At 40.0% G+C, this 27752-nt stretch overlaps 1 protein-coding gene across 13 annotated transcripts in view; it reads left to right on the forward strand.

Moving 5' to 3' along the window:
* Nucleotides 1–27752, forward strand: part of MAGI1 (membrane associated guanylate kinase, WW and PDZ domain containing 1) — a 626907-nt gene that overhangs the window by 486118 nt on the left and 113037 nt on the right. For all 13 annotated transcript variants that reach the window (XM_081246536.1, XM_081246528.1, XM_081246535.1 and 10 more), the window contains exons 4-5: nucleotides 16227–16433; nucleotides 23755–23956. In XM_081246536.1, coding sequence (XP_081102662.1) covers nucleotides 16227–16433; nucleotides 23755–23956 — 409 coding nt within the window. The remainder of the gene's footprint in view (nucleotides 1–16226; nucleotides 16434–23754; nucleotides 23957–27752) is intronic.

Here is a 27752-nt window from a genome sequence, read left to right on the forward strand (position 1 = left end):
GAGCTGATCTGTATGGCAGCGGTGAGGATACCTCTCTGCTGGGTCCTGCAGAGGATCCAGGGCCATCCAGGCAAAGATTCTGTGGACTAGTGAAGTCTGAACATCTATAGGAGGCTGAAGTTCACCTTAAGGGGAGTAATAATAATAAAATATATAGAATATGGAATAAGGCTTTGTGGAGCACTTTAAAAATAATTTGGTTTTTTTTTTTTCATTCACTCAAGGCATTTTCTCCTTTAATTTATTGATTTAAACATGTGCGCGCATGTGTGTGTGTGTTTAATATGGGCATGTATGGTATAAGAAAGAAGAGGAAGAAGAATCATAGTCAATCATAAAATATGACCTTATTGGTGTTGTCTTAATCTCAAGGGACTGGAATGCCATTTTTTAACATCAATTGCTATTTAATATATTTTTTGAGTAGATGATACATTTACATGGTTCATAAAGCAGAATATTTCAGAAGTATTCGATAAGCAAGGTCTTTCCTAGATCTGTCTTCCACCTGCCTCATTTCCATTTCTCCTTTCCCCAGATATTACAACCGCTGTTACTCATTTCTGATTTCCCTTCTGAAACTGTTTAATGTAAATACAAACACATGTGCGAGTGTACACATACTCGTATGTGTTTCATATGTGTGTTCTCATTTCTTCCCTGTTTTATACAGAAGGTAGTATACACTACATGCTGTTTGGCACTTTGCTCTTTTATATAACCGTATGTCTTACAGGTCTTCGCAGTTCAGTAATAGAGCACTTCTTGTTTTCTTTTTTAAGTGGCTGTGTAATCTCTTCAAATAGGTGGACCATAATTTATTTAACTTGGTCCCTTTGGATAAACATTTTTAATATTTGAGAATACAACTGTGTTGAATAGCATGGATATAAATCATTCCACACAGGTGAAAATAAATCTGTAGGATGAGATCCTACAAATCAGATTGCAAGCTCAAAGCCAAATGTAGGGGGGAAATTAAACTTATATTTTCTGAAAACAATATTATAGCTTGATTGCTCTGTTGAGTGTTATTATTTGAGACAGAAGGGCATACTATGATACTATTAATAATAAGTAGGTCAAGATATTATATTATGTGTTCTTTTTCTAAACTCAAAGTTTGGACTTACTGGACGATCCCAGTGGCATTTTCAAGATGAGACTTAAAAACAAAGGATGAATACAAAATGGGCTATTGTTTTATTAGGGGTATTATAACTTTGATATGATAATCACCCCTGTTCCGGGCAGTGGCTAATAGTTAAGTAATGATCATAAATCTTAGGGATGCTGATTCTGGTTTGATCTTTTTTGCAGGGATACAGGGAAGAGCGTTATCTTTGTACCTACTGTTTATTTTCAAATTGTGAATATATGGTTAACATTGGTTAGGTATTAATCAAATTCCTATATTGTGAATTCAGGAAGATTTGCTCTGAGTATTGCTGATTATCAATTGTTGTAGTTTCCTTGAAGTGTTGGGATGTGACTGGTGGTTGGTGGGCTGGGAGGGCATCTGAGAATGCCCGAGGCAAGAATGATTTGTTAAGGTCTAGGAGTGAGGGGAGGGAAGGGATGGGGGCCTGAGTGGATGTACCAAGAGCTTCTTCAATGTGTTGTTTTGTAAATGTGAATCCAGTTACAAATTCAAGTGGCTAAGAATAGAGCAAGTGTGGATCCTCTTTGGTTTAAGAAAGTGAATTGTCCTATCTGAAATCAGTTATTATGCCCATCAGGGGAGCTTGTGCCCCTAATATAAAAAACATCCGTTTGCCTTTTTGGAGAGGTTAAGCATGGGAGTGGTTGTGAAAAGCCAAAGAGTATTGGGTTGAAAAAGAAAAGTATGTGGTTAGACAACAGCTTGTCTGGGACAAAAAAGAAAATCAACTCATTTTTTTGAGGTGATTATGTTACAAGTGATACATAGGTGGAGTCACTTTGTTTTCCCATTAATTTGATCACTTTGATGGAGGTAGCTATTATGCCTGACTTTTTAGATGGGGATGCTGAGGCCAGGTAGCATTTAGGAACTTGCTCAAGGTTATGCAGCTGCCAGGAAGCAAACACAGTTGTTAGACTTTCAGATCCCATGCACTTTCTTGAAAACCTCAGAAGATCCTGGATGTAACTAAAAAGTTGTAAAAATAGCTCATTAGTACTTTCACCCAACTTCCTGGTGGGTAGCAAAGGAAAAAGGTTTTCAGAAAATGTCTAATCATCCTTCCACAAAACCGTCTTTCTGTGGATGTCGCTCAGTTATTTTGGAGTTGAAATTCTCTTTTGCCACATATGAATCCACTCCATTTTTCAGCCATTTGACTGTGTTCTTCAGCCTTTTGACCTTTTAGCTCTATGATTTCCCTGTCATATGAGACAGCTCATAATTTTTTGGAAGCCACTGGAATATATTGTGTTGACTCTCATAGGCTGAAAGCAAAATGGAACTTTTATGTAATGCTGGATGCTGTCATAGGAATAGGGCAGGATAGATCTTCAAGAGATTTCTCTGTCTTTGCTCCCCCTGGACTAGCCCCTCGATGGTGGCTCTGTCTATTGGACAGTAACAAACATGCATGCTGGGTTGTGACCCTGCCAGAGTTTGAGTCTCAGCCCTTCTGTTGTTGAGCTGTGTGTCCTCCAGCAAGTTGCTTAATGCTCCGTGTCTTCATTTTCCCTTTGGTAAAATGAGGATAATAATAGTGCTTTCTCATAGGTAGGATTAAATGAGACAATAATTGGAAAGGGCTGAGCACAGCGTCTGACACATGTAAGCCCTCCATCAGCGTGTTAGCTCTTATATTTACACACACGACCGGTCTGAAATTGCCACCCTGATGGATGGATTCCCTCCCCCTTCTCCTAGTCAGTAAACCAGTGGATTTACCAGTAAAATATCTTTCTTTACTTCCCAGGTACCCACTGTCTGTTTCCCCTGTTCACATTTTTTTTCCTCTTGGCCTGTCCTGGTTCCAAAGAGGAAGACACCAAAACACAAATCACCCTTCACAGCAAGACTTTTAAACAGTTTTAAGGAAAAGTCATGAATGTATATGATGGAATTCTTTCTAGAGTAAAGAACTTAAGTATATTTAAGTCTAAATTGATTCTCCTCCTCCTCATAGGAAACCACTGTTAGAGGGTCTAGTGCAGAGATTCAGAAAACTTAGACATATACGGCATAAACATATGTATACTTGTTTATTTCACTGCATTCTTGTCCATTGTACTTAACACGTCTTGGAGGTGTGTTAAGTACACAGTTCCACCTCATTCTTTATTAATGCTGCAGCATATCCCATTGTATGAATATATGTAGTTTATTTAACTAGTCCTCTGCAGATGGACATTTGGATGCCCCTCTCCCTACTTTTTTTGGTGTTTTGTAAACAGTGCTGACATGAATATCCCTGTACAAATATCTCACTGTACTGTCTTGAGTAGATCTATAGAGCAAGTTCCTGACAGTGCAGTTTTAAAGCCAGCCCTTCTGTGCCCACACAGTTCATTTCAACATTGCCCCCAGGCACAGGGTGTGATGTATAGGGCAGAAGACCAAAGCAGCTCTGCCTTTGAAGGTGCTTATGCTCTTTAGTTATTTATTTCTGCCAATGTTTGTCCAGTGTACACTATGTGCTGGGTGCTTTTCAAAGCACATTATGTGTACCAACTCACTTAATTACCCAGTAATCCTATGAGCTGGGTACAGTTTATCCCCATGTTACAGAAGAAGAATATGAGGCCCAGAAATGCTCGTTGTCTTTGCTTTGTTCATGGAGTGAGCCCGAGATAGAGCTGGGAATCAAACCCAGGCTTATGTGGCTCTAGAGTCTCTATAGACCCTCAGTCTTGGGAGACAAATTAAATTTAAACAATTTCAAGAGACGTGATGAATGTTCTGAGAAGGAAACTACAAGGGTGCCCCAGAAGCATCTAGCGAGGGTGCTACATTGAATCTCGCATCAGAGAATCTCACATCAGAGTCGGTCCCCTGGAGGAAGTGACCTTTGACCTGAAGCTCGTCAGAGGATCTCATGAGTTCAGTGTTTCAGTACCAGCCACAAAGCCTGAATTCAGAGAGAGCAAATGCAGTGAACCAAGAGAAGGTCCGAACGTTGGTCCTAGGGATGGAGGAGCAAGGAACCATTTCTTGAATCCTGTAGAACCAATGCTATCCAGTAGGACTTTCTTCAGTGATGGAAATGTTCAGTATTCTGAGCTGTCCAACATGGCAGCCACTGGCCACATATGATTTTTGTGACTGAGAAACTGGATTTTAAATTTAATAGTTTAAATGAATTTAGCCTTAAATAGTCTTGTGTGTCTGATGGCTGCAATATTTTCCAGGGCAGTTCTTTTTTTTTTTTTTTTTAACATCTTTATTGGACTATAATTGCTTTACATTGTTGTGCTGGTTGCTGCTGTATAACAAAGTGAATCAACTCTACGTATACATATATCCCCATGTTTCCTCCCTCTTGCGTCTCCCTCCCACCCTCCCTATCCCACCCCTCTAGGTGGTCACAAAGCACTGAGCTGATCTCCCTGTGCGATGAGGCTGCTTCCCACTATCTATCTATTTTACATTCGGTAGTATATATAAGTCCATGCCACTCTCTCACTGCGTCCCAGCTTACCCTTCCCCCTCCCCATGTCCTCAAGTACATTCTCTGCGTCTGCGTCTTTATTCCTGTCCTGCCCCTAGGTTCCTCAGAACCTTTTTTTTTTTAGATTCCATATATGTGTTAGCATACAGTATTTGTTTTTCTCTTTCTGACTTACTTCACACTGTATGACACTCTCTAGGTCCATCCACCTCACTACAAATAACTCAATGTCATTTCTCTTTATGGCTGAGTAATATTCCATTGTATATATGTGCCGCATCTTCTTTATCCATGCATCTGTCGATGGACACGTAGATTGCTTCCATGTCCTGGCTATTGTAAATAGTGCTGCAATGAAAATTGTGGTATATGACTCTTTTATGGTTTTCTCAGGATATATGCCCAGTAGTGGGATTGCTGGGTCATATGGTAGTTCTATTTTTAGTTTTTCAAGGAACCTCCATACTGTTCTCCATAGTGGCTGTATCAATTTACATTCCCACCTACAGTGCAAGAGGGTTCCCTTTTCTCCACACCCTCCCCAGCATTTATTGTTTGTAGATTTTTTTGATGATGGCCATTCTGACTGGTGTGAAGTGATACCTCATTGTAGTTTTGATTTGCATTTCTCTAATGATTAGTGATGTTGAGCATCCTTTCATGTGTTTGTTGCCAATCTGTATATCTTCTTTGGAGAAATGTCTGTTTAGTTCTTCTGCCCATTTTTGGATTGGGTTGTTTGTTTTTTTGTTATTGAGCTGCATGAGCTGCTTGTATATTTTGGAGATTAATCCTTTGTCAGTTGCTTTGTTTGCAAATATTTTCTCCCATTCTGAGGGCTGTCTTTTCATCTTGTTTATGGTTTCCTGTGCTATGCAAAAGCTTTTAAGTTTCATTAGGTCCCATTTGTTTATTTTTGTTTTTATTTCCATTTCTCTAGGAGGTGGGTCAGAAAGGATCTTGCTGTGATTTATATCATAGAGTGTTCTGCGTATGTTTTCCTCTAGGAGTTTTATAGTGTCTGGCCTTACATTTAGGTCTTTAATCCATTTTGAGTTTATTTTTGTGTATGGTGTTAGGAAGTGTTCTAATTTCTTTCCTTTATATGTAGGTGCCTAGTTTTCCCAGCACCACTTATTGAAGAGGCTGTCTTTTCTCCATTGTATATTCTTGCCTCCTTTATCAAAGATAAGGTGACCATATGTGCATGGGTTTATCTCTGGGCTTTCTATCCTGTTCCATTGATCTATATTTCTGTTTTTGTGCCAGTACCATACTTTCTTGATTACTGTAGCTTTGTAGTATAGTCTGAAGATAGGGAGCCTGATTCCTCCAGCTCCGTTTTTCTTTCTGAAGATTGCTTTGGTATTCGGGGTCTTTTATGTTTCCATACAAAGTGTGAAATTTTTTGTTCTAGTTCTGTGAAAAATGCCATTGGTAGTTTGATAAGGATTACATTGAATCTGTAGATTGCTTTGGGTAGTATAGTCATTTTCACAATGTCGATTCTTCGAATCCAAGAACATGGTATATCTCTCCATCTGTTTGTATCATCTTCAATTTCTTTCATCAGTACCTGTTGTTTTCTGCATACAGGAAACTTTTGTCTCCTTAGATAGGTTTATTCCTAGGTATTTTATTCTTTTTGTTGCAGTGGTAAATGGGAGTGCTTCCTTAATTTCTCTTTCAGATTTTTCATCGTTAGTGTATAGGAATGCAAGAGATTTCTGTGCATTAATTTTGTATCCTGCTACTTTCCCAAAGTCATTGATTAGCTCTAGTAGTTATCTGGTAGCATCTTTAGGATTCCTTATGTATAGTATCATGTCATCTGCAAACAGTGACAGCTTTACTTCTTCTCTTCCGGTTTGGATTCCTTTTATTTCTTTTTCATCTCTGATTGCTGTGACTAAAACTTCCAAAACTGTGTTGAATAACAGTGGTGAGAGTGGCCAGTCTTGTCTTGTTCCTGATCTTAGTAGAAATCCTTTCAGTTTTTCACCATTGAGAACGATGTTGGCTGTGGGTTTGTCATATATGGCCTTTATTATGTTGAAGTAAGTTCCCTCTCTGCCCACTTTCTGGAGAGTTTTTTATCATAAATGGCTGTTGAATTTTGTCAAAAGCTTTTTCTGCATCAATTGAGATGATCATATGATTTTTATCCTTCAGTTTGTTAATATGGTGTATCACATTGATTGATTTGTGTATATTGAAGAATGAAAGCTCCTGCAAGGACGGGTGAGGACCTACTCAAGAAGATCCATCCTTTCTCACTCATCTGACTTCAGAGAGCTAAGCACATCTTTTAAGAGTTGAGCTCCTTTAGGAAAGTGTAATTTTGAATCCTGCCAAAGAGGATGTTACTACAGAGGAGAGGTGATCTTCTTTATGTACATTCCGTGACATATGATAGGGCAGACAAGTAGAGTCAACCAATAAAACCTCAAGGTCTGATAACCTTCCAAATATTCTTTCAGGTCCAATATTTGTTTGGGGTTTAGAATTGCCGGATTGTAAAATTTTAAAGCTGGAAAGGCAGTAGAGCTCATCTCTTCAGAAGACAGAACTGAGATCCAGAGAGAGAATGGTCTAAGACGGGGTCCCCAACCCCCTGGCTGCAGACCGGTATGGGTCCGTGGCCTGTTAGGAACTGGGCTGCACAGCAGGAGGTGAGAGGTGGGCGAGCAAGTGAAGCTTCATCTGCCGCTCCCCAATCGCTCGCATTACCGCATGAACCATTCCCCCCACCCCCATCCGTGGAAAAATTATCTTCCACGAAACCAGTCCCTGCTGCCAAAAAGGTTGGGAACCACTGGTCTAAGACACCAAGGAGAATTGGGGACAAAACCCAATTTTAGTTTTGAGGGCCATATGCCCCTCACTCAGGTCATGTCCTAGACAGGACTGGGATGCCAGTCTTTCCTAAGTCTGCTGCCTGGAAATGGGTACTCTTCTTGTAGAGTCTCTTACTAGTTTGTACATTCATTCATTTATTCATTAAAGATAAAATGCTGAGCAAAACCAGACATGAGTATTGCCCTTATGGGTCTTACAGTCTAGTTCATGAGACACATTAATCAAACAATCTCAGAAATAAATATACATTTGTATGTATGTTACAGGTATCAGGATATTTAAAGGAGACCATATGATGGGGAGATTTGATGTCTTTGGGGTTGGGAAATGCTTCCCATGGAGAAGCATTATAGTATTGAGATGAGCTCTGGTGGTTGAGCTGGAGTTAGGTTGCTAGATTTAGCAAATAAAAATACAGAATACCAGTCTTGCATTTTATCTGGCAGCCCTACATGGAGTTAGCTTTAGACTACATTGGTAGTGGTGGTGATAAGTTGACTGAATCTTGAGATATATGTGTGATTGTGTGTGTGGGGGGGTATGCTCTTTTATTAGTATAAATATCTTAGAAAATACTGTAATTTTTAGAGGAGTTACACATTGTGTTATCAACAGTATGAGATGTTTATGTGGACTTGGGGATTGGTTATCATAAGAAGGAAGTAGAAGATTCAGGTGATGATATTCTTCCTAGAATGACTCCTAGTTTCTGTCTTAGGAAACTGAGTAGATGCTGGCACCATTTGCTAAGATAAGAAGTGTTGGAAAAGGCCAGATCTGGTGTGTGTGGTGGGGGGAGTGGGGTCAGGGGCTCCATGGTGAAATCTTCCACCCCCATCAGCTATAATGCCTGGTATATGACGCGTACCCTCCAACAGAGTAGAGGCCCTTCCTCACTGTGAAAGGAACCTCACTATTGCCCCTCACAAGGTATAAAGGTTGTGAGTGGAGCTCATAATTGGTCTTGGCTCTGCAATTTGAACCAACTTCTCGTTCTGTCACTGGACGGAATCAATATCAAGGCAAGGCAAAGAAGACAAGACTAAATGTGTCTTTCCTCCTTGGCCCAACTTCCTAATTGTGACAATGAGCTAACGTATTTGATAAGGCTCTTGAAATAAATCAGCGGCACCATCTCCTTTTTGCCTTGCTTTCTCTTTTTTTTTTCCTGTTGCCATTTGTGCTCAGTAAGACAGGTTGCTGCCTCAGCCAGCCCTTGGGGCTCCTCCAGGAGAGAGTTTACAAGGGATGAACTATTCAGTGGGGTGGTTCCAAACATGCCTGTTTTACAAATGCCTCTGGGTAGAAGAGGCTGATTATACACTTTGAGCCCTGCAAAGATTGCCCCTCAGCATGGAAGTGCGGTGCCAGTGTGACATTTCCAATTGGAGTTATGGGTTGCATATCTCTGCATGTTAATTACGAAGGGGGGGTGTCCACCTTCAATAATGTTACTGTTCTGCTTCCTAGAAGGTCTACAAAAAGGCAGCTGCCAAGGGTCTACTTTGAGGGGACACAGAGATAAAGCAGGGGTGAAGAGAGTTCTTGTTTGTCATTGAGGAAGACGAGACCATCTGGAGTCCTGTTCTTTGGCAGACTTCAGCATCCGTCTGTTGGGAGAAGCTCTGTTGGCAAACTCCACCATGCAGTGTTCTCTGTGGGTAACGAAAGAACCAAAGAAAATCTGTGCGACAATTCTCTGTTCCTCTGCCTGTGAAGACGAGGAGGCTGAGGCCAGGAACGTTTCACTTAATTTTCTGCTCAGAGATCCCCAGCAATTCCTGGAGTCGAGAGCATAGATGATCGGGACAGATCCATGTTTAAATGCCAGTCATCACTTATGCATTGTGTGAATCTGTTTCTTCATCTGAAAATGGGAATATTGATTTTTTTTTTCTGTAGGATTGTTAAAGATTAGAATTAGTGAATGTGTGGTTAGTGACCTGGTAGGTGCACAATAAAGGTAACTTTTTGTTAATGTTGTTCTTTATAAATTTATTTATTTATGGCTGAGTTGGCTTTTTGTTTGCTGCGCACAGGCTTTCTCTGGTTGTGGCAAGTGGGGGCTACTCTTCGTTGCGGTGCGCGGGCTTCTCATTGCAGTGGCTTCTCTTGTTGCGGAGCACGGGCTCTAGGCACGTGGGCTTCAGTGGTTGTGGCGTGTGGGCTCAGTAGTTGTGGCTCGCGGGCTCTAGAGTGCAGGCTCAGTAGTTGTGCCACACGGGCTTCGTTGCTCTGCAGTATGTGGGATCTTCCCGGACCAGGGCTCAAACCCGTGTCGCCTGCATTGGCAGGCAGATTCTTAACGCTGCACCACCAGGCAAGCCCTAATGTTCTTTAAATACATACTTTGGTAACAATACCATCTTTTACATAGTAGAGCTGTTATCTACTCACAGCATCAGGCGCAGTTTGAGATGCTGGGGTTTATTACATGCTAATATTGTGCCAGCACAATGCTGAGTGCTTTATACACATGGTCTGTTGACATCTATCTCTGTTAGGTGGATACTAGTCTTTATACCGTGAGAACTGAGGCTGGAAAGAGAGAGGTCCTTTACCTTAGGGTGACAAAGCTGTTAACTTATTTTGCCCTTTTTTGGTCTTAAATTCAGAGGTAAATGGCAGTGGCAAGAACAAACCTCTAATTATAGGACACGGGCTCACTCACCCTCTGTGCACGCACGTCATAGATCTGTAGGGTGGAGCGGGTCGGAAAAGGAAGGGTAAAAAGAAAGTGATGGGAGCCTGGCCACCTCAGGAAGTGTGTGTTGGCTAACATGGGGACTATGGGATGGTCAGGTTCGTGTCTCTTAGAAATGATGCAGGGAGTCTCCTGTGCATACTCTCTGTAAGGTTTGTGTTTCTCCCATGGCTAGGCTTGGTCTGATGGTGACCAGAGTGGAAATGATTGATAAGGTCGAGAGTTTCCCGGAAGGGTGGGGTTTTGAATTTAAGTGCCTGGGCGTCCAGGTAGGTGGAGTGAGAGAGTGTATAGGGCGGGTAGAGGCAGTGCTGGTGGGAACTGTGTCAAATGGGGGGAGTCCATTATGTGTTGAGCAAGCAACTGGCAGAGTGAAGTGATGTGGATCTGAGATCATTCAGATAGAATTGATGGACTGGAGAGAAACTGCTGTGAGTCATGCGATTAAAAACCAGTTCCACATTATAGGTATTGAGGAGCATCCCCAGCTGGGATTCATGTGTACTGTCTCCACTTGTTTGGTTACTCATCCTGCAAAGAATCACTGAGTGACACTGTGCACCTGGCACCGTGTTTGGTTTGGGAATGTGGTAGTGCACAAAACACATGTGGCTCCTGCCTTAATGGAGCTTACAGTCTAGACATAAAGACAGATACTGATTCATTAAACAGTCTGATAAATTCAGCAGAATTCAAAATTTCAGGCCCCACCTTGACCTGCTGAAAGAGAATCTCCATTTAATGTAACTATCATTTGCACAAAGTTTAAAAAACCAATGTACACCATGCAGAGCATTTGTGAAGATCATGCTTTAGTCCCATTTTCACCTCTCCAGCATAGTGCCTGGCATAACAAGAGGTTCTTGGTAAGGAAATGAATGAATGAATACTAAATTTGTACAAAGCGAGAGGCTGTACGGATTTGATTCATTCTGGCGTAAAACTCAGGGTTACGGTCCTCCTTCAATATTTTATCAAGCTCTAAAAATTGATTTGCAGTCCCCATTAATTTTTAAATGTGTGTCAGAAAATATTTTCTTTGGCTTCCTTGTGACCAAAGAGTATGCGTGTTAATTAAGGCCAGCGATAGCTTTCTCTTGCGTCTTCCCTGCCCTCCCCTCCCTCCCCAGCCACCATCCCTGCTGAGTTGTATTGTAGAACCAGTTCTGAAAGTAGTAGCCAGGACACACACATTGTCACTTGGGAGGGAGCCCGGCTACCTCAGGAGATGTGTGTTGGCTAACATGGGGACTGTGAGATGGTCAGGTCTCTTAGAAATGATGCAGACTGCCAAGTAATAACCCAAATTAATCTTTTATTTATTTATAATTCTTCAAATAATTTTTATTTAGTATACCATTAAGCGATTCATATATTCTTCACAAGAAGTCTCCTGTGCATACTCTCTGTAAGGTTTGTGTTTCTCCCATGGCTAGGCTTGGTCTGATGGTGACCAGAGTGGAAATGATTGATAAGGTGGAGAGTTTCCCAGAAGGGCGGGGTTTTGAATTTAAGTGCCTGGGCGTCCGGGTAGGTGGAGTGAGAGAGTGTATAGGGCGGGTAGAGGCAGTGCTGGTGGGAACTGTGGCAGATGGGGGAGTGCATGAGCCATCTTGCCCTTGGTTGCATGGAAAGACAACATGGGATCATGGCATGACCCCATCCGCCAAAAGTGCAGGGTCCAAAACCAGATTCACCCAAAATCAATTCACTCAAAGACCAGTCTGTGCATTATAGAGGATTTTTGAAGTTTAAGGCTTTTTTCTATCGCTGCGGTGTACATGCCCCTTTATCTGCCCAGACCTTTGCATTGCAACAGCCTTAGGGCACTCTTCTAGATTGGGGCCCAGGTGTTTGTCTGGCAAGGGCTGGGCAGACCAAGGGTAGGAGCCAAAACCTTTGTGCAGAAATCCTTAATTCAGTGAGTGTGTTCCTGGTGAATTTGGTCACACACTTGTCACCAACATTGCCTATAAAAGACAAATCCAAAGAACCAGACCTTACAGTTTGTCAAGCAGCACCTCCCAGTATATCCAGATTTTAATCAGAAATATTCAGTTTTTAAATGTTGGTCACTGATTCAGATGATTTTTTTAAAAATATCTGCAAAGGAAAGTTGAACCCTCTGCCCTTAGAAAACCACGAGATAGAAGCTTTTCTGTAAATGTTGTAGGCAATACGGGAAATTAGAAATGCTGGAGAAGTTTGAATAATTACATGGTTTCATACTTATAATACCTTATAGTTTACAGGATACCTTCAAGAAAGTTACATCATTTGATTTTCATGATAATCCTGTGATGTTGTTAGAGCTCCTGCTACCATTCCCATTTCACAGAGAAAATGAGACTGAGAGTAAATAACTTGCCCAAGGTTATTTGGTCATTGGCATTGCTTGTTCCTTTACATCAGTAAAGGAATCGTACTCAGTTACCATGTGGCAGGCACTTCAGACACATTGTCTCATTAATCCTTCCAACAAGGTGTAAGGAACCTCATTTTAAAGATTAGAAACATACAGTATTAACATTAAGTAGCATTTATCAAGCCTCCCTGTAGTGAAGCCTTTTTTGTGTGCTAAAGGTATGAAATGGACTGTCTCATTTTATTCTCATAATAGGCACTCTAGGTAGAAACTCGGTATTCTTAAAATTCCCAATTTTACAGAAGAGGATGAAGATTTTTTTAAAAATGGTTAAATGACTTGGCCAGGGTTATATAACCAATTAGCAGTGAAGTTGGCATTTGAATCCCAGGCTGTCCTCTTCCAAGTTCTTTGTCACTGCCATGTGCCGAGCGCTGCCAATGCCTATACGTTAGATTAACCCAAATGAAATTGCTGATATTCAGCAGTTTGTCTTTTACAACAGCAATTATGTACGATTCAACCTAATAATATGTACTTTATCTGTCTCCAGTTGATCTTAAAACTAATTTCCAGAAAGAGGAAACAATGATGAATAAGTGGGTTGTTTGGGGGAGTTTGTAATTGCATTGAGAAATCTGCTAATCATTTATTAACTTCAGAAAGACCCTGAACTTGACAACTGAGGAAAATCCACACATATTTGTCAAATTTAACTAGAACTTTTCTTTTTCAACCATTTATTTCTGTCCTAAACTGAGGATGCCTAAGTTTTAATTGATTTTTTTTTTTTTTTTTTTTTTTTGCGGTATGGGGGCCTCTCACTGTTGTGGCCTCTCCCGTTACGGAGCACAGGCTCCGGACGTGCAGGCTCAGCGGCCATGGCTCACGGGCCCAGCTGCTCCGCGGCATGTGGGATCTTCCCGGACCTGGGCATGAACCCGTGTCCCCTGCATCGGCAGGCAGATTCTCAACCACTGCGCCACCAGGGAAGCCCTTAATTGATTTTTAAATGACGGTAGTTTCATGAACATTGCCTTGGCTTAATGGCACTGAAAATGAGTGATAATGATTGCAAAATTATAATTATAAAATTATGAAAAAGGATCCTATCTTTTAGTCACATCTTTCAGTGTAAGATTCTTATTTGCAGACATTGGTCTTACTTTAACCTCTAACTCAAAAATGTACATGATGTTTTGGCATAATAGCGATTGTAAGGAATTAGAATTAGATTCGTTAGAGGTTTGTCTCATCTTTTGTCCATGGTGAAGATTACTGTGTAAATAGTTACCTAAACCTCACTAACAGTCTTCAGTTCATGAAAATAGTCAACACTACGGCTGTGTTCCAACTTCATCAAAGGCACGATTCATCCTTTGGTTGTAACCTCTTTAGAAATGCGGGTTGAGTCGGTTCATACATGTGTTCATTCTTCCCTGTGCTTGTGTTAGTCCCTAAAAACACACATGGATGCCTTTTCTTCAAGCTAGTTCTGTTCGATCCCTATACCTTTAAGTTGGAAACCTGAAAGAAGTTTTTTGAGGAGGTTGAAATATTACCTTCTGTGAAAGAACTGTAATGATTGAACTGAATACAGGCCACCAGAATGCACTTACCAGGTTTCTATTTGGTTTCCTTCAAATTCAAACATGGTGCCCGGTTGTCTACTGCTTTTTAATATGCATTTTCAGGGTTCCCCTGCTGAAACATGCTGTTTACACCACTCTCAAAGAAAGTGGGTATATATACTCATAAATGTGATGATTCAAAAAATATTTCAGAGAAATAGTGTTAAGAAAGAAATTTTAATTATAAAGATAAATTTAATGGATATAAATTATTTATCACCTATGTGTCTCATGCTGAGCAGCATATTACTGTCTCCTTTTCTTTTTGTGCTTGTATAATAAAATGTGTATTTTATATAATTATGTGCTGAGGTTAGACAATGTAGTAAGATTCTTGGGAAGAAACTGTGTACAGGAGTTGTTATTATTTACAAATTATACCTTACTAAGCATAGAATTACAAACGTTACTCAGGCTTTTTTTTTTTTGGCTGTGCTGGGTCTTCGTTGCGGCGCGTGGGCTCTTCATCGGTGGTGCACGGGCTTCTCTCTAGTTGCGGCACGCAGGCTTAGTTGCCCCGAGTCATGTGGGATCTTAGTTCCCTGACCAGGGATAGAACCCACATTCCCTGCTTTGGAATGCAGATTCTTAACCACTGGACCACCAGGGAAGTCCCTACTTACATTTTTTTTTTTGTGTGTGTGGTACGCGGGCCGCTCACCGCTGCGGCCTCTCCCGTTGTGGAGCACAGGCTCCGGACGCGCAGGCTCAGCGGCCATGGCTCACGGGCCCAGCCGCTCCGTGGCATGTGGGATCTTCCCGGACCGGGGCACGAACCCGTGTCCCCTGCATCGGCAGGCAGACCCTCAACCACTGCGCCACCAAAGAAGCCCCCTACTTACGATTTTTTGAAGGGCTCAATATGATCTATCTTCCTGGCCTTACTCCTTTGATATGAGAGGGTGAATGGATCAATGGCTTTCTGATGTTGATGTTTTTTTATCATGTAGTCACTGAATATTATTGCTTATAGGCTGTATTTTTCAAACTTTGGCCATTCATGACTCACCTGCATGATTTTGTCTATATCTTAACATAGTATCTTTTATTTACTTGAAGTTTTCTTTAAAAGAACTCAATTTTTACCTTAGGTGTTCAAAAGGAAACTCATCGTTACCATTGCTATTATTTACTCAATTAATTTCTTATTAAATATAGCTGCTTTTTTAAACCTCAGGTTTAACTGCAAGTTTAAAAAAGTCAATTTTATAAAGTATTGCTTTATCACTTAAGTTTTAGAAGTAAATGTTATATTTTACTACCATCGCTTACTAGTTAGATTTTTCTACTGCACATTAAAAATATACACATATTAAAATAAAAATTAAAATGTAAAAACCCATCCAGGCTCCACTTAGAGTCACTTAGCACACACGACGGTCAGACCTGAGGCAAACTCTGGGGGAAGTGGCTAAAAGTGAAAATGGCACTTACTAAACGAGTGACCCATGAGGGGTGTCACTGTGCCACTGTCGACACAAGAGTTTCCTGTTAAAACTGGGTGAGGATTTGTTCCAACCACACATGACCTTGAGAGTCAGGCCTGCCATTCAGTTAAAGAGGCGCCACGTGGTGTTCACTTTCCTTTTTAAAAAAATATTGCCCTGGTTCCCTCTTGAGGAGTCCCCTTATTAATGGAGGGTGACCTCAACTTTGTTGGCCTGTAAGGGTGCCGGCAGTAATGAATTTGTTATTTTGTGTGCCACTCTCTCTAAATTGGATTCTGCATTATGCTGGTGCATATATGTAAGAAGGTGACTGATTGAAATTCAAATGTAATGAGGATGAAGCTCTGCCATTCAGCGCAGACGCCTTTGTTTTTAGCCCTAGTAGGTTCTTTGCCCCATCACAATGCAGCTTTCCTCCTGGCTTCTGAAATCACCATGTCTAACTGGGTAGGACCGACGTGTTTTCTAACCCATTCCAGAAATGAAATACAGTTTGTTCTGGTTTTCTAGTTTAAAAGAATTTTTTTTAATGGGCTAAGAGATTTGGATTTGCAGTCTTGAGAAAAACAAAGTATTCTTTCTGAAACATGCAAATGTGTCTCCATCACCTAGGAAACTATTATGGGACACCCAAACCTCCTAGCCAGCCACTCAGTGGGAAAGTGATCACGACGGATGCCTTGCAAAGCCTTCATTCTGGCTCCAAGCAGTCAACCCCAAAGCGAACCAAGTCCTACAATGATATGCAAAATGCTGGCATAGTCCACGCGGAGAATGAGGAAGAGGATGATGTTCCTGAAATGAACAGTAGCTTTACAGGTAAAGACCAGATGATGTTCTCCCTAAATGGACTTAGGGAAGGAGGGCTGGGGGAGGCTTTTGTGAAGAGTTACAAGGTTTCTATTCTCAGGAGGAATTTGGAAGGATCGCCAGAATTCAAACTCTGACCACATGGTGCTTGGGGAAGAGATGGTCTTTTCCCTGGTCTGTTTTTCATGCTTCTTGGCAAGAGTATTTTAACTTCACCCAGCTGTCTTAAAGGGGCAGGAGGGCAGTGTTTGTAGAAGGAAATCAAGAATAATCAGCATCCTTTCTTTCTGTTCAAAATGATATCCATAAGAATCTGTTTTCTTCATTCATTACTTAGTCTTGACACTGCTCCATAATTATGGCTGATTGCATGTAAAGACAAATAGGAGAAGTTGTTTAATATCACTTGATGCTGTATGGAAGGCTAGCAGCATCCTTTTTTCTCATACCTTTGCAAGTAGAGATACAGTGGAAATAAATCATGTGTTAACTTATGCAAATTGTACTATATTCCCTAAGAGGGAAAAGATGAAAAAGTAATAAATAGTATAAGATTATATACTGCATATGTATTTTATATTATAGAGCATATATTACTCATTGCATTATATTTTTATATATACATTCAGGGCTATCTACGCCCAAGCTTAGGTAGGCTGTATTTTATGAGTGGATCTTCAAGGACAAGTCCTCTGAATAAGGATGTACAGGTTGCACGTTCCCTGGAGGCACCGTTCACAGAGGCTGTGATATATGTTCCTTGGGTTAGTGCAGTAACCCAGAACTGTTCAGTAATATTTTTGACTCTTTGGGGGTTTGACCTTATATAATAACTCAAAATGTCGCAGCTGAATAAGACATGAGTTACTCCAGTCGATAATGTTGTGACTTTGAAGACCGCTTGTTTTTTCTGTTTTTCCCATACTTATTTTCTTTCATATTTTAGAGTTACAGCTCTGTATTTTCCTCCTTGTGCTACCAAGTCTACTAGAATATTTAGAAAAAAGTTTGTGTTCATTGAATGCTTTCTCCTGCCTGTATGGGCCTTTCTGAAGCCTAAAATTTTTCAAGGTAACAATTGAAAAAAATTTTTGATGGCTTATCATTGTAACGGTAACCCAACCCTTCCATAAGAAGCACTAGGGAAAGGAGGAGTCCTGGCTTGCTGTCCTAGCTTTGTTCATGGTAGTTGTCTTCTTATGAACATAGTCTCTAACTGCTCTCATCTGTAAAATGACTGGTTAGGATCAGATCACATCTAGGTTCCCCCTTCCAGCTCTAAGAATTCGAGTCCAGGAAAATTTCCATTTTCTCAGTTAGAATGGATTAGGCCAGTGGCTGACCTACAGTTTCAATATCTGGAATAAATTTACCCACTGCTACATATTTGTTTATTGAAATCAGTTAATTTTATCCACTTCAAAATATTTTATCTGTTTATAGTAGTCTTCACCAAAATGAAAGCAGATTATGAAAAAAAAAGTCAATACTTCCTTGAAAAAAAATAGCCACTATTTTAATGTCTTGATCTTCCAACAAATAAGAATAGCAAGTTATGATATAACCCAAAAATGTAGATGTGGTCACAGAAATAGAAAGACCTTGGGGGTAACAAGCATCGAAACAGTTCCGCCAAGCTGACTGGATGGTCCCCAAGAAGCTTGGGTGCCTTTATTTGTCCTCCATTAACTAAGTAGATTTCTCGGTACAAAGCAAGAACAGAGTAGGGATAGTTGAGTGTAGGTCTTGATGCTTTTCCAATTTCTAACCACTGTAAATCTCTGTCTCTAGAAGCCAGGCCTCAGAAAACCTGACCTCATAACATCCCTACTTGAACTCCTGATGTCAGAAAAAAACAAACAAACACAAAACACCTGGGCCTGGGTCATCATTGCTAAAGGCAGTCTGATCATTAGTTTCTGCACAAAAAAAGAAAGCCAAGTGGTGCCTGATGGGATGCATGGAGAGAGACTTGATTCTGAGATATACAAGTGATGGGGCATCTTCAAAACAGAAGGGATATTTTGAATAAATGCCTCCTCACTTACCAAACTACAAGTATGACAGCTGACAACATGTCATTCCCTGACTCATGAATTCTTTCAAATAATTGAGACTACCCAGTCTGTGATATGTGTATCAAACTAGCTGTGTCAAAGCATCTTGCGCTCCAAACCTCTTTAAGTAGCAATCCACCAGCTACTTAGAGCACAGAGTGGCAGTACCATAATGAAGTCTTGACTCCTGGTTGAGCCATTTGTGATAGTGGCATGAGTGTCAGATTCAAATGTACAAACACTATGGAGCTATTTTAAATGATATTTACCAGGATATTTTTAATAACAGGCTCTTGGTACGATCTCAGCTGACTTCTGCTTGGGTCTTTTGAAGGGGTCACAAAATGTCTAAGTAACATGCCTAAATAACATTAGCACTATCTGCTGGTAAAAGAGCAGGGAGTTTAAGGCCAGAGGTCGCTTCTTCCTTCCTTCCTTCCTTCCTTTCTGCAACCAAAGATGGAGGCAGGAGCTGAGTTATGAGCAGTCATCCCAGATTCTCACCGTAGAACTTGACTGTAGGACAGTCTCCTACAAATTATGCCCAAATTACAGACCTAAAGGAGGCCCTGGAGAGAGAACACTGTTTATGTGGCTTCATGAAGATAGACTTATACTTTTGGGCAAAGCACACAGTTATTTATACAAATAAATTAAAACACTTGTGAAAGTATTTTGTTCATTATAGACAGCTTGAAAAATATATAACAAACCACCGCAACTAAAAAGTTGCTGATCCATCCATTAACCACCTCTAAGAGACACCAAAAATGTTATTTCATTGTGTTCCTAAGCTTGTTTTCCCAACAGCCTCCCTATTGTTGAACATTAGACTGCTGATGCTTCTTTTTCATTAGCAGTTATTGGTAAAACATTGCTTTGGAATGTCAAGAGATAATGGTATTACCAAAAGAGTTAATGGTTCCCCAGTGCTCTGTGGCAGGCACTTTGCTAAGCTCTCATGCATATACTAGGGAGGTCTAATTGCTTGTCCAGTATCACAAAGCCAGTGAGGGTGAAAGCTGTCAAAAAGTCTGACTCCAGAATCTGCGTGTCTCATCCACTGTGTTATTTGTGTTTTAAGTCAAGTTTATTAGGCCTTTGTAGCCTCAAAGGTTTTGACTGGTTATGTACACAGCGAGGGAGGCACATAAATCTGAATGCATGTGTAATTTAAAATAAGCTCCAGAATGTATGTTTGACATGAGCTTATGTTGTCAAAGTCACCTTCAAATGCTCCCAAGTGTGTCTGTGTATGTAAATGCTGGGAAACTTCTGACTTACCATGAATGAAAATGTTTTACATGTTTATTTACGGTTATGAATCATTTTCACATGTATCCTATAAACCTCCTGGAAATCTTGATAGGCAGCCTAAGTATTATCTTCCCCATTTTGCAGATGAGAACACTGAGGAATAGTGTGTATTAATAAGCTCACTAGACAATGCAAGAATCCAGCCTCCTGTTTGCTTACCCAGTCTGTGTTCCAGTTATTCATTCTACCTGTCCTCTTTGGATGCATTGGCAATCTTTAGTAAGAGAGTGATAGCAGTGCTGTTAAATGTTTGGTAGATTAGATGAAAGAGTTTTTGAAGTCAGAGCGTGTGTAAAGTGAAAGCCATGATTAGGACTGTGAAGTTTTGGAATCTGCCCTGTGTCTGCCCCAATCTCTCATTTTTGGACTCCTGATTTTCTTTCGGAGAATGAGATTGTTTTAAGGTTCTCCCGAACTAGAAGGAAGAAACAGAAAACCAAACATATCAAGTCGTATACATTAAATATCCATCACCTTTTTAAAAAAATTAACCAGATGGAAGGAATTCTTTGACAATGTATATGTGTATCAAATCATCACAATGTGAATTTTAAATATCTTACAGTTTTGTCAATTATACCTCAGTAAAGCTGAAAAATTAATACCTATAGCTTTTTGTATGTCAATCATATGTAAATAAAGCTTTTTTTTAAAAGAAGACACTGAAAACATATAAAATAAAAAATATTTGGATAATTTAAAATAAGGTCTAGTTGCTGGAGGGATTTCTTATTTCTCTAGTAAATTAAAATTACATATGTATTTTTTCAGTGAGCTAGTATTCCCTTCATGTAGTTGAGGTTTTGAAGTACTAGCAGGACTTTTTCCTCCCCTCTTCTTCCCCTCCCCTTTCCATGAATTGTGTACATTCAGTATTAAACCAAGTTGTTTCTCTTTTCATATGTAGTGGCCCACCTGTGGCCACAACCCTTTTCCTGTTACATCCAGTTTCTATTAAAATAGGTTAATTCAAATGTTTCAGTAAAATTATTGGAATGTCTACTATTGTCCCAGTATTTCTCTGACTCTTAAATATCATATTAATAGATGATCACTGACCTTGGCCCTTGATATTTCCAGTAGCAGATCCCAGTCCTGAGCTCTGTTGAGCACTCACTGAGCTCCAGGCACTTTTGCAGACGTTTTGCATGTAGTTCCATTTTTGTGGTCTGTGTGTTATGCCCATTTTACAGATGAGGAAACAAATGCTCAGAAAGGTAAAGTCTCTTCTAAAGTCACACAGTTAGAAATAGGCACACTATGATTTGTTCTGTGGTTTGCTGTCAAATCCATCCTTTTTCTGCCTATTTGTAACGAATTGGCAGCCTGAGGGCCAGCTCTGACCTGTGAACAAAAATTAATAACAACTTTAATGAATAAGATGATGTTTACTGTACTGAGTGCTTTACATAATCTAATCCTCCCCACAACCTTATGAGGTAAGTACTGTTATCCCCACTTTACAGATAAGGAAACTGAGGCACATAGAGGTTGAGTGTGTTTCCCAAGTTAGTCAAGAGTAAAGCCAGGATTCAAACTCAAGCATTCTGGCTTCAGAGTCAGTGCTTATAATCACTATCTTTCATTTTCTTGCTTGTGCTACACCACTTTATTTTTAAAAGGAATTAGGATTGGAAAATTAGAAGTTTTTGCATAAGAATATAGATTTCCACCTTCTCTTGAAAAAATCAGAAATCCGGAAACCCTGAGTACACTTTTCCCTAGGATGCTAATTGCCTGGCACTGAGTTCTGTGCTCCTTTCAGAAAGGATACACCCTCTCCAGTGTTCTAGACATACATCATTTGTGTCTCCGACCTGGCATCAGTGGTCATAGGAATTTGTACCCTGAGGCTGCATCGTACCCTGTCACATTGCCAGCTGAGCAAAACCCCTCCTAGAAGCTAAAGGTTCTAGTGATTTTTTGTTGTTGAGCACTTTTTGTATCTCTGTCTTCAAAGTGTAATGCTTGTACTTGAATCTCCATCACCTGGGTGCTCTCAAAATACACATTTTTGAACCTAATTCCAATTCTGTTGTCTGAAGTAGGGAGCCATGTCTGCATTTTAGCAACCTCTCCAGTGACTTCACTGGTAGCACAGTGACTGACTCCACACTCCCAATGCAGGGGCCCTGGGTTCGTCCCTGGTCAGGGAATTAGATCCCACACGCATGCTGCAACTAGGAGTTCACATGTGACAACTAAGGAACCCACGTGCTGCAGCTAAGGAGCCGGTGAGCCGCAACTAAGGAGCCCACATGCCACATCTAAGACCTGGTGCAACCAAATAAATAAGTAAATATTAAACAAAACAAAACAAACAAACAAAAATCTCTCTAGGTGATTCTTACATACACTTAAGCTTAAGAAGGATACCTCCCAATGATGTACCAGAAATGAATACATTTTGGCTCCTAGAGAATTAAGGGTGAATCTCTTAATTCTTGCCATGTTTTGAATTTTTGCTATTGATAAGTAATTTCAAAATTTTTCTTCCATAGTGGCCTAATTTCCTCTTTTTCCTTCAGACTTATAGTTGTTTGATTAACCTGCACTCATGGGTGCACATTGTAAAATCAACTCAAATCGGTTTCAGCAGGAAAGGGAATTTAGGAGATCAAGCAATTGAAGAGGCCAGGAGTACATGAAATCAGAGAGGCTTCATCTGGGGTATTAGGTGACTTTCTCTGTATTTCATCTCTGCTTTCCTCTACATGAGTTTAATTTTCAGACAAGTCTTGCCAAGCTTTACAACATGAGAATGTATCAGCTTAATAACTTCAGCATCAAGAGGCTACCTCTTGCTTGATAGTTCCCGCAAGCACTTCCATGCCTACATTAGTTTGCCTTGGATCATGTGCTTGATCCAGTCATAAAGGCAAGAGTGATATGGGTGTGACTTGGGCCCACTGCATGAACTTGGAGTGGGTATAAGTCAGTCCCCACCTGGACCACATGAACCTTGAATGGAAGAGATGATTTCCAAATGGAGATCTGAGCGGTGGTACCAGAAGAGGAGAGGATAGATGCAAGGCAGGGAAAGGCCAGTCGGCCTCGTCAACGGCGGTGGATTTTTGGTGGAGGTGGTTGTTTAATAAGCTTGACATGTCCTCCATCCAACTTTTGGATTACCTTTATTCTCATGTGTGTTGTTGGGAGCTATTGATCGGGGGAAGATTTGAAAACAGCCTTTTATTATTCCTCAGTCTGCTTTGAGTAAATCAGAAATGTCTGCAGGAGAATTACTGTGGGAGATAGAAAATGACTACATCCCCAGATTAATATGCTTTAAAGCCCCATGGAGATTGAGAATGTCAACAATGCCGTTTGTGGAGACTTCGATGACATCACCTCTTGATGTTTCTAGTTAATAAGAAGGCAAGGAGACTCAGGTCCTTAGAGCCTTCAGGACTCAAGTCAAAGCAGTCCACCAACACAATACTGTTCTGGAGGTAACTGTCTTGGATTTCACAGTAACATTCTCCTCACTTTTCCCAAGAAGGCTAGAATCTGACTCAGTTGTAGAGCTGTCTCTATATTCTAAACTTTTTGGAATTGATTTTTTTCTTGCCTCCAAAAGTCCTCTTCAGTCATGAAACCAAATGATACCTACGGGATGAGAGTGCAGCTCAGTCTGTGATCTGATGGCCTTCTTAGTTTAAGGAACTTGAGGGTTTGAGTCATGAATGGGTTTCTTCTTTAATATTTCCAAGATTGTGAGCAATTCATTATGTGAGTATGTTTTTCCCTTCTTTCTTTTTCAGTAAAATAAAGTTGATTCATCATTTTGATGTTTTCTATTAAAAGAACTTTCATCTAAATAAAACAGAGTATAGTCGATGTTCAGTAATTAGGAAAGGATGAAGGCTTTTACGAATATAGATACCCACAGCAGTGAACACCTCAGTTTGGGGTATGATTGACGATGTGTTTTCTCTCTCCCCATGATTAAACAGCCGATTCTGGTGACCAAGAAGAGCACAGTCTTCAAGAAGCAACTCTCCCGCCTGTCAATAGTAGCATCATCGCCGCTCCCATCACGGACCCTTCTCAGAAGTTCCCTCAATACCTACCTCTTTCTGCAGAGGATAATTTAGGTCCTCTACCTGAAAACTGGGAGATGGCCTATACCGAAAACGGAGAAGTCTATTTTATAGAGTAAAGTACCATTATTTCTACCTGAATCTCTCTCTTATTTTCCATTTCCCTTCTTTCTCTTTCTCTAGCAGCTACTGATGTAATTTTATTGTAAAAGGATTGATCATGTGCTGATGGTCTTCTCTCATACAATTTAACAAGCCTTGTACAAAAAAGCAATTAGCATAACATCCTAATCATTGAAACTGAAGAGCTGGAGGAAGCATAAGATTAATAATTTCCCTAAAGAGTTAGACAACTAAACTATGGTGTATATATAAATTATGGTATTATATATGAAGAATATATCTAGCCGCTTAGAATATATAAATCCTTTGCTTATTTTTTCTTAATTGGGTTGTAGTTTCCTTTTTTTTTTGAGTTTTAAGAGTTCTTCATATATTCTGGATACAATTCCTTTATTATATTTGTGATTTGCAAACATTTTGTCCAAGTCTGGCTTTTCTTTTCATTGTCTTAACTGTGTCTTTTGAAGAGCCAGAGTTCTTAATTTTTTTTTTTTTTTTTTTTTTTTTTGCGGTACGTGGGCCTCTCACTGTTGTGGCCTCTCCAGTTGCGGAGCACAGGCTCCGGACGCGCGGGCCCAGCGGCCATGGCTCACGGGCCCAGCCGCTCCGCGGCACATGGGATCTTCCCGGACCGGGGCACGAACCCGCGTTCTCTGCATCGTCAGGCGGACCCCCAACCACTGCGCCACCAGGGAAGCCCTCTTAATTTTTATGAAGTCTAATTTATCACTTTTTTTTTCCCTTGTGGACTGTGTTTTTAGTGTAGAAGCTAAGAAATCTTTGCCTAACTCAAAGTCAAAATGCAGTCTTTTTCTGCTATATTTCTTTAGAAGTTGTATAGTTTACATTTAGGTCTATGATCCATTTTAAGTTAATTTTTTTACATGGTGCAAGGTATAAGGATTGAAGTTTGAGAATATAAAGATGTGAAAAGTCTTTCAAAATTAAAAACTTAATATTATGTAGTTAAATATTTAACAAATAACTGTACTGGAAAGGAAGAAATTACATAAAACTGAAACCATTCTAGAAAATCTAAGATAATATAATTTCTTAACCAATACTCAATTTTTTTAATGTTGTACTTTGGCTCTATTGTTGACATTCCCTATTAAGATTCACCATAGTTTTATGTACCACTAAAAAAGAAAAACAAAATGATCAGTTAAACTATAAAATAATTAAAAACATAGGTAAGTCTGTTCTTCTCAAATACTGCGTGTTGGCCAAAAAGTTCATTTGGGTTTTTCCATAAGATGTTACAGAAAAGCCGGAAAGGACTTTTTTGGCCAACCCAATAGATTAATGTTGAAGATCTGCTGTTCAGGGAACAATAACAAAGGACATTTTTGAACAACATATGAAGTATCGCACCTTTGTAAAATATATGGGTATATACACATATCTGCTGTGTTAATATATGTGTATATTTGTTTTCCATGAATATGTAGATATAGTTCTAGAAACTATAGAAAAATAGTGTAGTGTGTAGAAAAATTCTGGATGTATCTATTAACACTTGAGTTTGAATTAAGTAAGGAATTTAAAGAATTTATTTTCTTAACTACATTATACATGTCTGTGGGGTTTGAATATATATTTCCACTCAAATAATATTCTAGCATGTATTTTGTAATTAGAAAAATCAGCAAGGGTAAGAAAGTATAATTTTCCTAAGGAAATGGGAGTGAGGGAAAAGGCTTGGGTCTCGTAACACCCTCTTTCAGAACTAACCTAGGAAATCGGAGATGAGTGAACTATACCTCCTGGGTTATTTTCCAACCAGAAGGAGGGGACAGTCCATATTTCTGTCTTCATGTTCATGACAAATGCTTATTGCAGACAGGGGTGGATGATGAAGTGTTTTCCTGGGAGTTAGGTAAATATAGTGGTTAAGAGCTCCCCTAAAAACTTATGTTGTTTCTACCCCTTACTATTTGTATGATCTTGGGAGCTTGAGTTTGCCTCTCTGCATCTCAGTTTTCCCTGTGTGTAGAAGGACATGAATGTTGTGGATCATGCCTACCCTGTCAGATTTTCGTGAGAGTTAGATGAGGTAATGGATGTAAAGCGTGGGCTAGTATTAATTACTGAACATTATTGTTACTGTTACCATTTTTATCATCATCATTTGGTTACCACAGAGGAGTTTAAATGTTATAAAAATGGATGTCACCTATAAGCTGAGAATTTTTTACTTAACTTTTGCAATAAATTGCCTTTAAAGTTATGTCCATTAGTAAGGAAAAATTATGTTGAGCAAAGGAAAATATAACAGAGGAATTCCTAATACAGAGTGATATGTGAAACTCAAATATTTAGAAAAGAATGTATCGATAGGGGCTTCTCTGGTGGCCCAGTGGTTAAGAATCTGCCTGCCCAATGCATTGGACACAGGTTCGGGCCCTGGTCTGGGAAGATCCCACATGCCACGGAGCAACTAAGCCCGTGTGCCACAACTACTGAGCCTGCACTCTAGAGCCTATGAGCCACAACTACCGAGCCCTCGTGCCACAACTACTGAAGCCTGCACACTGCAACTACTGAAGCCTGTGCACCTAGAGCCCATGCTCTGCAACAGGAGAAGCCACCGCAATGAGACACCCATGCACCGCACACTGCAACGAAGGGTAGCCCCTGCTCACCACAACTAGAGAAAACCTGCACGCAGCAGCGAAGACCCAATGCAGCCAAAAATTAAAAATAAATAAAATAAATTTATTAACAAAAAAGAATATCAATAGTTTTGCTCAAGACTGACTTGATGAATTTGAAAAAAGAAAGTTGGTTATTTTGATGGTTAGTGAGGACTGTGCTTAGTAAAAATGGTTAGTAAAGACCCAAGACTGTGGCTGATTTATAGGAGAGTACAGTGATTTGCTTACTTTTCATAACCTAATTTAGTTTTTAACCAATGCCAGGCCAATCTTCATTGGCCTAATGTTTAATAGAAAATTTATGCAAAAGTATGGCTTATTATGACAACTCTGTGATTTGGTCTGCAGCTATCAAATTCTGTAGATATTAAATTATTAGATACACACCATTTTTATTTTAGCTTAAATTATATATCCTGATTAATGAGTTTTCGGGTGTCCTTCATTCTGAAGAACTTCATCTTAGAGTATCTTACATTGAATAGCAAGTTAAATTTCTATAGAATCAGATCTACCTTGTTTTACATATATGTGTCTATGTTAGCTTTACAGTTTATGGGAAATCTAAGAAATACCGGAATTTAAGAACATTAAAAAAGTAAGCATGGACTTACAAACTCTGGATATTATAAAGAAAACAGACATAAGAAGACTTCGAAAGGAGATAAAAATAAGGCAGACTGGCTGGGGAACTTGGGATCACAGAAATGACAGGTGGTGAGTTCCCTGAGTTTTCGTTTACCTCATATAACCCAGACTTGGAGCTGAAGAAGCCAGTAACTCAGAAACACCAACAAGTGGAGACCAAAAAACAAAGCCCTCATAAAAGCCTACTCTCTCTAGCCAGAGGACCAGGAAGGGGTGTCCTGCAAGGCAGGAAGCTTTTATTGAATAACTGCTGGGCTTCAGCCAACAAGACACAAAAGCCTGTGCTCCCACCTCTACCAGCAAAGATCAGTGAGAAGCCTAGTCCTCTACCCTTCACAGGATGTAACTAGGATCTCAAACCTCCCTGCAAGTGTGGTGTCCAAAAAGGCTCAGAAGATAACTGGGACTTTGTAGCCAGGCAGTAATGAGCAGTCCCCCTTTCTTCATCTAAGTTCAATGGAGACCATGTTGGGGGAGCCTGGA

The sequence above is a fragment of the Mesoplodon bidens genome (assembly GCF_964165515.1).
Source record: "Mesoplodon bidens genome assembly, chromosome: 10".
Lineage (NCBI taxonomy): Eukaryota > Metazoa > Chordata > Mammalia > Artiodactyla > Ziphiidae > Mesoplodon > Mesoplodon bidens.